This window comes from Protopterus annectens, chromosome 6.part0, assembly GCF_019279795.1.
Source record: "Protopterus annectens isolate FY-2018-M chromosome 6.part0, PAN1.0, whole genome shotgun sequence".
In the NCBI taxonomy this organism is placed as follows: domain Eukaryota; kingdom Metazoa; phylum Chordata; order Ceratodontiformes; family Protopteridae; genus Protopterus; species Protopterus annectens.
Window position 1 is genome coordinate 507,550,834 of NC_056737.1, and position 11,111 is coordinate 507,561,944.

Sequence of the window (11,111 nt, forward strand, 5' to 3'; positions counted from 1 at the left end):
AGGGTAACACAATACCTTTTATTCTACCAACGTTCTAAGTTTATTAGATCAATATTTAAAAGGTGTCCCTATTTCGGGGCTTTGCCCCTCCCTCACATTATTTTTGGCTTTGTCCAGGTGGTTTGCTCTAAGAGGTTGAGAGTTCGCTATGAGTAAATTCTTTTCATGCTTGGGGCAAAACACACAAGACCAGAAAATTAACTCCCTGGTCGTTTGAGCTACTGCATGGCACCACCACTCTCAACCTACAAGCGCAAGAAATCTGGTGACAGACAAAAATAATGGGAGAGAAGAACAAAGCCGAAAATCAAGAACAGATCTTAAATATTTTTCTTATAAAGCTGCTAGAATAACAGGTTTTGCACGCATTTGTGAAGGACATAAACTCAGATGTTTATTATTTCATGACTTCAGCCATCAAAGATTTGCCAGAAAATTACAGATTTATTTTATGGGGAACACGGCAAAAATGAGTAACTTTCTAACAGCTGAGATGTCTGTTTGGAAACTAATCCATCTTTTTAGTTCTTAGCTGTCAGGGGTGGCACGTATTCCTACTACTCTGCCTCATGGATCAGTCCCTAATGAAAAATGGGTTTCTGACCTCGATAACCAAACGTTAAGCTTTTAAAAGGACGCAATGACCAAAGAAGAAAAAATTAAATTGCTTGTGGTCTGACAACAAGCGAGCAAAGTTTGCTGAAGGATTACTTAGACAGCAGCTATTCAATTTCTTGCAAAAAAATGTTTTAGAACTTCATGTAGCATAACCCAACTCTATACATGCGATAACAAAGGTCATAAAATAAAGCCTGCCTCTAACATCTCTTCTATATCTGTGCGCCCTCTAGTACAGCGTGGGACACTCACATATTATCTATTCATATTATGCAGCCAGTGAAGACGTCTTTAAAGACATTTTACCTACTTTCCAGAACTACAAGAGTCACCTAGAAAACACAAGCTCAAATACTACCTCTACCTGGAAGGAAAGAAAAAGCGCTGGAAGCTTGACTGATTATTTTATACGTCATTTTCAGTTGCGGCCGCCTAGTCCACTGTTGTTAGTGTCGCTGTCCAGTGACGAGTGTTCTCTGCTTTGACTGATGTGGTTAATGTAGTAAAGAGGTACCTGAGCTGGTACCCACTACTTTTTATGTAATGAAATTACGTGGTGTACGTTTATATTATTGTTAGTTTCTCCTTATCGAGATACAGCTTTTGAACTGAGATGGATGATGATCAAGAGCTTATGCCAAGGCTTTTGCCTGTTGAACAATGTGATGTTGCAGAAGATTTTGATCCCAGCGTGCCACCTATAACCCCTCAGGAGTACTTGAGACGGGTGCAGTGAGTTTTCCTGTTTTGTTTCTACTTTGAAAAGTCCATTTCTACAGCTAGTGAACTCAGTTGTACGTCAGGGAAATTTTAGGTAGTGCAGTAGTGCACCCCCCCCCCCCAACTAATATAATCATAGACTCACGGCTTATAAAAATAACTTAATTTTAAAGTCACTGTTTCAGCACTCGTTAACTGTTTTGTGCTAGCATACTTCACTCACTTGTAGCAAATGAAAGTCGACGTAGTTGCACTTTTTCGTTAAATGCGGTCGTATTAAAACCAAAACCAGCATCTGATTCACCCGGTGACTGAAATGTACAAGGACATGATGCATGCCTCTGTATAGTATTAGTACCTCATTATGAGGAACAGTCCTCATCTGATGTCCTGAATCGTTCATGTTCCTCGACGTTTCACATTGAAAGCATCGGTCACACATTCAGTGTTGGGGGATTTTTTTAAGTAATGTTCATGGTAAAGAAAACAGAATCGTATTCATCAAGATATGTTTTTATATGTAAAAATAGTACATTTAACCATCCTATGAGATTCCTTGGTGAAGTTGTTAGTAAGCTGTTAGAAAATGTTGCACATTTTGCCCATTTGTTCCACTTTATAAGAGGAAGTGCTCCTCATTTTGGAGATGAGTTGAGAGCTATGATTTTATATGGGACAACAGAGAGTAAAAGAACCAAATTGCAGACCATTTAAAAATGAATGCAACAAGTGTTTCATTTATTGTAATTAGATACTGCATGAAAACCCCAGTGCTTTGGTTTAGGTTTGTGTTCCTCTTTTTTAGGAGTTTAGTGCCATACCTCTCAACCACTTAGTGCAAGAAATCTGGACAAAGGCTAAAATAAGGGGGTACAAAGACCCAAAAATATGGACAGATATTAAGTATTGCTTGTATTATTAGATAGTAGGTAGAATGACAGGTTTTGTGTAAGCATGTATTTTTGGATGATATTAAGACTGAATATTAATTCAACACATTTTAAAGAAACCATTCCTGTACAACAAAAAAAAAATAGATAAATGCTGGAAAAGTTCCCCTGCTAGAGTGGCACCCTAGGCAGCCACGTAGTTGGGCTATGCCTAAGGGTGGCTATGATGCTTAGTGCCTTAGACAGTGAGTCAATTGGTAGTTATTGGTAGCATGCAAGCAAGCATAACTTGCAGATGGGAAATTAACCTGCTCACTGGGGTGTGGTTCCATTGACCACCTCGAGAGAGAGAGGGAGTGCAGAGCGAGCTGTCTGGGGGGGGGGGGCATCATTGTAAGGAATTTCGAATAATGATTACAAAATTAGTAATAGCACAGGAAAATGAAAAGTTATAGTCCTAAACTGGTTTTACTGCCCATTGACCCACCTGGCATCTGAAGAAAATGGATACAGTTTTCATAATGTTGACCCCCCCCCCCAATCAAGCAGTTAATAGATGTACATTTCATTTTCATTGGTTACCTATAAAACTATTAAAGATTGTTTGTTTTTAAATGTGCAGTCTTCTCTGTAAGCAAGTTATGTACCTGTTGTTAGAGGCATTACTCTGGACAGTTGTAAGCATTATATAACTCGAAAAAAATCTACAGTGTTTCTGGGTGATGCAAAAAAAATTTACTCTGTACAGTACAAAGTGTATGCCTGGCTACCCCCTTGCTTTGGATTTAACTGAAAGTGTACAGAAATAGGCGATTGCATACTGTACACTGTTGTAGTGCACACAGGTGTGGGCGTTGCCAGCTTGATTGATATCCTGATGTGGCTGTCAGTTTAGTGTGGTGGCTGGCACATTTGTGAACAGTAACAAAATTTAAAAAGTTTACATTGAAACATTTCAAACTGTAATGCATGGCATTACTGACTTAATGTCAGGAAAAGATGACTGCCAACATCCAGCAAGGGGGCTGCTACCTCTGGAACACAATTTTAAGTGCTTTATAGTCTTGTGGTTGGGGTGGAAGCCCCCCAATGGACGTTACTCTTTTTTTTTCTCTCCTGTACTTAAGAACAATGTTTCACACAAATATTCTTTTCTTGAAAAATAATGATATAATTATAATTACAATGTCGTCCTACATAGCACTGGGAGAGGCACTTGCTACTGCATATTCTTGTATGTCCTAAGTTAAGCGATCATCCAGAAGTAAATGTTACAGCTGGGGTGACGCACCATTTTTATTACAACAAAAGGAACTGCCTATTAACTTTTTTCTGTTTTCTTTAGCTTTTACTTTTAACATGTTGTGGGAATCGTTTATATCTGAGGGGCTCTGGCAGATACTGTGTTGCTTTTACATCTATTTTTTTCTGCGTGTTCAGTATTTGTAATGCTGGTTAAGGGGCAAACCATATAATCTGAGATTAACATAATTTGAATGGTGTTAACATTTTACTTGTATTTCTTGGAAGAGAAAGTCTGTGTTAAGGTGCCAGCTGAATGTTGTTTGATCTTCAGCAAATAATTTTTTTTATGAAAGAATTGCCACCCTCATGGACATTGAGAAATTGCCAGTATGTCAAGGTGTGTATTCATGAGATGGGACAGATGAGGGTATGGTTTGCTACTGCACATCCAGGATGGTTCTTGTTTGCGATGTAACTACTGTACATGACCAATTTAATTTCAATATACTGTCCCCAACCCTGAAACGTAGTTCTTACAATAAAACTCCTCCCCTAACTCTGCTTACTAAGCTACAGATCCGTGAAGATCTTAAAAAGCCTAGCCATCCATTCCCATGGTAATTAGCCCTTATATTTTGCAAACTGAATACTCCAACTGACTGAACAATTACATGTTGGGGTAATTACTTGTTTCCTGTATCCATGAAACCAGTGGTACTAAACAAGAGTTGAAATTGCAGTTGCCCATCCATTCATCCAAATTGCATTTGAATAGAATAAGAGAAGGATTCTGCTTTATATGGAGTGGAAGAAATAGTATCCCTAGAAGCAGTATTCTGTGTGATGCATACCTGTCCCTCCAGCATGTTCTGTTAATTTTGGAAAAGAGATTGAGGAAGATTGGGTAAGTGTTTATGATATAGTTGGACTTGCATATGTGTAATAGGCCTGATAGAACCGGGTTTGAGGCTCTATATGCAAGATAAATGTATGTGATAGTAAAAAGAGAGACATGCCTTTGAGTCAGTCTGCATAATTAGTGAGAAAGTGTTATGGTCATTCCATTTGTGATATGTTTTGCCAGATACATATGGAAAGCGGCATTATACTCAATTGGGTTAATGAGGATTGAGTACAGTGGAACAATTACATCCTTGGATCTAGATGCCTTCTTTAGGTAGAAGCTGTGCAATAGAAAAGGACATCATTGCAGTTGTGGATATGTAGTGATCGAAGGACACAGGTCATTGTTGACATAGTTTTATAACTTTGGGTACAATTTTAAGGTGGGGGGGTATGATAGTTACAAGAGAAGTCATGCTTGCTAAAGTTTGAGATTATACTTTTCTTATTGACACTAGCTATTAGTTTGAGACTGGCCCTCTTATAGAGCTGTATTGCCATCTAGAGAGTTTATGATTTCACTGAGTTTGCTGTTATCTGCAAATGTGGTCGGCCATAAATCCTTAACATTAGCTTTGTCCTCTGAGAGGTGAAAGCCAAGGAGATGTGGCCCAGGGACTGAACCTTGGGGCACTTCAGTAGTGTCAGGTCTTTTGAAGGAGGTAGAGCTGCCTGCGCTTCATTCCTGGGTTCTTTTTATGAGCAAGTTTGATGCCTGAGTGTCAGATGGTATCAAAGAACTCTGTGAGGTCCAAATATGCACTGTGCACTGATGTGCCCTCATCCATTGTCTCAATGACTTTATTTGAAGAAAAAAGTAGGCAGGATCTCCCCATGACAAGTCCAAGCTGGGTGGGTCATGAGTCCGTCGCTTACCTCTATTCATATATATTGGTTCCATAATGGTCTTTTGCATAGCCTTACTAATGAGACTAGTCGCCCACCTTTGTGCAAGGGAATGACTGTTGCTGTCCTCCATTCATCCAGCACAAAGTCTGTTTTGAGGCTAATATTGAATTGCATCTGTATGGGGTCTGACAAGTCATGTTTCAGGCTAACCAGTAGGCAGCCCGGTATGTTATCTGGCCCAATAGGCATAGTGTTCCTGGTGTTAGCTAGTGCCTTGAGAAATTGTTCTTAGAAGATTTGAGGAGGATGTAGAAGCTGGTATTTGTTCTGAGAATATTGGAGAGGTGGGGGTGAAGTTAGAGCTGAATTTATTTGCTAGTAGAATTACTTTGTCCTCTGGCCTTGTAGTATGTGATATTTGCTATTAGCTCTGTGCAATGCCTGGCATTTTCTGGGATTTCTGACATAATCAAAGAGAGTCTTGTGGTTATCTTTAACTTGAGTGTCTGTTTTTACCCCTTATCTAGGTTTGATTTGATGAGGATCCAGAGTTCCTTGTTTAGTTTAGCAAGAACACTTTTATCTTCTTCAGAGTTGCTTATTTTTTCATTCAAAGAGTTTTTTTTTTCTTTTATTATAGAGCCAGTTTCACCATAGGCGGTTATTTTTGAATTTGGCATTGTATTTGCTCCTGAGGGGAGCAGATATATCTATGCAGCAATTTGCATGTGCATAGAATTTGATAGTAAAGGATTCCATCCAAGCAGTGGGATTGTCTGGGTGGAATGGGGCTTTTGAATTTAGCCAGGTCATCACTTAGTTTTAGTAGATTAGCCTTTGCATAGTCTGTGAATATAGCGTTATTGGAGGATGTTTCAGGCTTCAGTCTTGAGCTGAATGTGACTGACTTGTGGTCTGATTTAACCAGGGAAGAGATTACAGTTGGTGGGAAGCAGAGCTGCCCCAAATTGATAAGGACCAAGTCCAATATTACATCACCCCTGGATGGGATGCAGACTAAATGATCCAGAGAGGTTGTACTGATTAATTCCAAATCTCTGTGGGTATACATATTTGAGGATACATAATTCTCTTAGTTTATGGAGGAATAATTGAAATCTTCTAGGAGAATAGTGTTTGGCTTAATGTATATAGACACCATATTGGTTAGGTAGGCAGTATGGGTCAATGAGGACATAGAGGGGAGTTTTGCAGTTAGCTATTATAAAGGGTTTTGTTTATAGTAATTTGGACGTGGAGTTGTTCCAGGTCATTGTCGTTTGTAACAATTATGAAGATGAGTTTATTTAAGAATCTAGACACGTCTCCACCTTTAGTACCTTTGTGTAATATAGTGAGTCTGTACGAGTGACAGGCACAGAAGCCTTGCATTGATGGCGAGCTTTCACTGGGCTTTAAGTATTTTTATGTCAGTGCATGTATCATTTTCCAGGGTGAGCAATGCTTGTAGGGTGTGGATTTTTTTTTCTTTTTGTTACTGCTCCTATCATTGAGCAGTAATACATTAATGCTGTCTGGATTCTATTTAAGTTATGTCACTTTGGGGGTAGAGATGCATGTCATCCCTGATAAAGCAGTTAGGCCTGTATACTATCATCTCTGAGCTGATATGTATTGTAGCCCTTTGAATGACACCAAAAGCTAAGCCAGTTGTGGAAGTCTGTTGTCTTTTGTTCATATTGCGACATCAGTCTTGATGATGGCAGAATATTGCTTAAGGCTATGTATGTACTTGCCTCAAACAAATATTCTGAGATCTCCATTATGTCTCTCTTAGTATAGTTCAGGGAGGTATCAAGTCGTTTACATCTTTTTGTACAAGGAGCGTGTCGTATGTGTATTTATAATGCAGGGCCTTGAGTGCTTGTGTGACGTGCCTGATTCTGGTGCCTGACAGACAACTGACTGTGACCCTCTCCTTACACAGCCTGGTGAGTGGCACATCAATGTATCTCACTATGGAGTCACATGTAGCTAGGATATTGGACTGTGTGTTGGTTTGCATTATGGGCCTTTGACTTGAGATACTGACTCTTAGATGTATGCTTCATGATGTTTGCTGCTGAGTTGTGTGTGTGTGTGTGTGTGTGTGTGTGTGTGTAAGAACTTGAGGGTAATTTATTTTCTTAGGTTACATTTAGGATGCCGGTGTGTTTTGGCTAAGTTGCTTTTTAAGAGCCTCAGCATATGTAGTTATGTGTTTGACTTGAGCTGCATGTGTTTGGTTTAGTGTTGTAGTGTCTGGAATTGACAGCTTGCTTGCTATTTGTAGAGCCAATGTGTGAAAGCTTTTCTTCATTTAATTTATATAACTGCATCTCTCATACACTGTCAGTTCATTTATATAGTAGGTGGTTGTCAGTAAACATAACACAATTGCGTCATTGTCTTAGGATGCCCATTTCAACTAGGTTGACTACAGAGATGCTTGGAAAGTGTAAATCCATGGTTCCAGTTGCTTACTAATGTGGGCTGATGGAGAAGTAGTGCCTAGGAGGTTTGGAGTCATTTACTGAAATGCTTTAAGTATAAAGTAGTCTCAGTCTGGCATAAAAGTGAACATTCCAAGTCTATACATGAAAAGCAGTGCACATCTTCTTGCAAACCAGGGGCACTTCAGGCAACTACTGACTATTAGGTGTACTAGGAATTTGTGGAGAAGTAAGAATGGTGGTATTTGAGGTTGTAACAGTACCCGGTTAAATGTGTTTGCAGTATGAGCAGTGCCACGCAAACACAGGCAACTTATAACAGCACAGAAATGGTAAAAAATTCAAAGGAGCCCACCTGCCAAAAGCGAAATAGCACAGTTCTGCAGCAACCAGAGGTCTATAAATGGCTACATTCTTTGAATACTGCCTAGAGTTAAACCAAAGCAATTCTAACTCAGATTATAATAAATAAATAAATAATTGCAGAGCTGTAACAGTAACTCACTAAGAATACAAATGTACTTATCACGGGTGTTTCAGGGCTTGTACTTTGTCAAATGCAGTGTAAGATATTCACAAATAGTAGCTTGGTTACTTAACGTTGAGCAGCTCTGAGCAAATGAGAATAAGACCATGCAAACGCGGGCAGCTGATATCACTGGAAAGGTCGGCACATTCAAACAAGCCCACTGGTCTGAAGCAAAATACCACACTTCAAGTTCTATAGCAATCTGAGGCCTAGAAATAATTTGCTTTTTCCATACTTCTGGTTTATAACCCTAATCATAAAATTTCTTCCATAATTCTAAAACTCCACTGCTAATCCTAGTCAGAAAAAAACTCTGTCCTTTACCTAAAACTCAGTTCCTAGCCCTAGTCATAAAATTCTTCCTAACCCTAATTTAAAAAACTGTGCCCATAACACTAGCTCCTTGTCCCAAACTGTAATCATAGATCTGTGTCCCTAATGTTAAAATATTGTCCCTAACCTCTCCATCCTAATTCCAACCTAACCCTAAAGCTTTCTGCATAACTCTTAGCATTTGCTTTTTTGGTGCAACTCCCAGATACTATTTTTCTGCACAGCCTTCATCTGCATGCTATAAGTGACCACAGCTGGCAGCGATATGAGGTTGCATGTATGATACAAGTTCAAAGATTGCTGATTCTACAGTTAGCTCAATCAGTAACCCTGGCAGTTGTTCATATCAGGAAACCTTTTCAAGTACTCTAACAATAACTGTCTTTTCCCCTTGTGGTAGGTTCCTTTATGTCAGTGTGGATATGTAATGGGTGCTTTGAAATACAAGTAATTAAAACAAGTAATGTGACTGATTGCAGCGAGTGTGGAAGAGAGGTGAAGAAAAGAGTACAGGCAGGGTGGAGAAGAGTGTCATGAGTGATTTGTGACAGATGAGTACCAGTAAAAGTGAAAGGGAAGGTCTACAAAAGGGTAGTGAGACCAGCTATGTTATATGGGTTGGAGACAGTGGCATTGACAAAAAGGCAGGAGACAGAGCTGGATGTGGCAGAGTTAAATATGTTAAGATTTGCACTGGGTGTGACGAGGGTAGACAAGATTAGGAATAAGTATATTAGAGGGTCAGCCCAGGTTGGACAGTTTGGAGACAGTCAGAGAGGCGAGATTGCGTTGGTTTGAACATATGCTGAGGAAGGATGCTGGATATATTGGGAAAAGGATGCTAAGGATAAAGCTGCCAGGTAAGAGGAAGGCGTAAGATGAGGTTTATGGATGTGGTTAGAGAGGACATGCAGGTGGTTGTGACAAAGCAAGATGCAGAGGACAGGAAGAAATGGAAACAGGTGATCTGCTGTGGCGACCCCTAACTGGGAAAAGCCGAAAGAAGAAGAAAGAAGTGTGATTGATTGCAGTTGTTAAATGCTTTCTCCTTTTGGTTTCAGGGATGAATTTTAAGCAAGTGTGCAAAATCTAGTTGGTCTTTTAGCTTGTTAGTATTGCTTGCTCTCCTTTCCTCTTGCCTCCTCCACAGATTTAAATAGTAAAAGCAAGGTTATTTAAACAGTTAATGGACTGATGGCAATACAGGATTACTGGCAATTGTAGATAATCTAGTAAGGACATACTTGGAAGCTAAACATTGTCAGAATGTTTTATTTTTTTTTAATTTGTTTAATGGTGTAGTGGACTGTCCCCAAGAGCACTGTCTAGTCACATGACCTGCTTAGAATCCTGTGAAGGGTGGTTCAGAGAATCAAACCTTTGACTATAGGATGAAGTTTGCCAGCAGCACATTGCCATAATCCTCTGTGCTGTTACCATATGAATCAAAATTTAATATATTGTGTGTTAGTACTCTTTTGATGTGCACCACATTCCTACTTGCCTGTGTAATCATATTAAATAAATTATTCTTATCAACAAATTTGTTTTAGTTGATTTGCATTTAAGCAAACACTGTACTTTTGTATTATATTTCTAATCTGAAAATTCGCCTAAAGTTTTGTAATGACAGAGGCAGTGTGGGAATGTGCTGAATTAAAGGCTGTAGGACACTACATTATGCTCATTTTTTTAACTTTGTCAATACAGTTGACCATTAAAAGGGATTGAACCTAGGACCTCACCTTGCATTCTGTGTGGTTGTCACTCCACTGGACCAACAAGGAATCTGTGGACAGTTTGATATCCCCCCCCCCCCAAGAGCAGTTGTTTTTCTTTTCATTTATGAAACAACCCTGATGGTGAGTTCTGAATGGACAGATATCCAGTGCAGAACAAAGTGTTAATCTTATATTAACAATGGAACAGGAAGGGAAAACACTGACTTTTGTCTGTGGAATGAATCCAGGACCCCTCGTATTCTGCGTGGTTGTCACTGCCAGTGGACCAAAAAGGGGTGACCAGACAGTTACCAGGCTTTCCTCCAAGAGCTGTTGTTTCTCCTTTCAGCTAGGAATCTACCAGTTCGTATCCTAGAAGCTATTTTCTGTATTATAAGATCGATAACAGTAATCTTTTCGTATTATCTATGTATTGTGTGTTTTTTTTTTTTTTTTTAATGGAAATTCCAACCGGACAGAGGTTTCATTTTTAGCTGAGGCCCGGGGAGAAGTGTCCTGTTTTACAGAATTACTAGAAGGCAGTTGTACAAAATCTACGTAATAAATGCACATACATAGAATTGTAATGATATAAAAGTGACAGTTGATCAAAACAAGAATACGGTAAAAAGTTTAATATCAAATTTATAAGACTGTAGTTCTTTTCCAAATGAATCTGCTATAAATGGTTAAGTACGAGATAGATCCCCCTCCTCTCAACTAGCCACAGTGCTTCACACTGTCTGATCATTGCATTCCTTCCTCTGCAGGCTCTGGCTCACCCTTTACCCTCCCCTTCCCTCCTCACTCAATCTCTCAGACCTGTTATAACATGCTTTACTACCTCACT

General features: G+C 39.3%; 1 protein-coding gene across 2 annotated transcripts in view; it reads left to right on the plus strand.

Annotated features, from left to right (window-relative positions):
- Positions 1–1,063: 1,063 nt before the first annotated feature.
- GEMIN2 (gem nuclear organelle associated protein 2) overlaps positions 1,064–11,111 on the plus strand; it is a 464,095-nt gene continuing 454,047 nt past the window's right edge. The window contains exon 1 of one of the 2 annotated variants that reach the window (XM_044074221.1): positions 1,064–1,350. In XM_044074221.1, coding sequence (XP_043930156.1) covers positions 1,232–1,350 — 119 coding nt within the window. In that variant the 5' untranslated portion in view covers positions 1,064–1,231. The remainder of the gene's footprint in view (positions 1,351–11,111) is intronic. The other variant, XM_044074220.1, reaches the window with a different exon arrangement.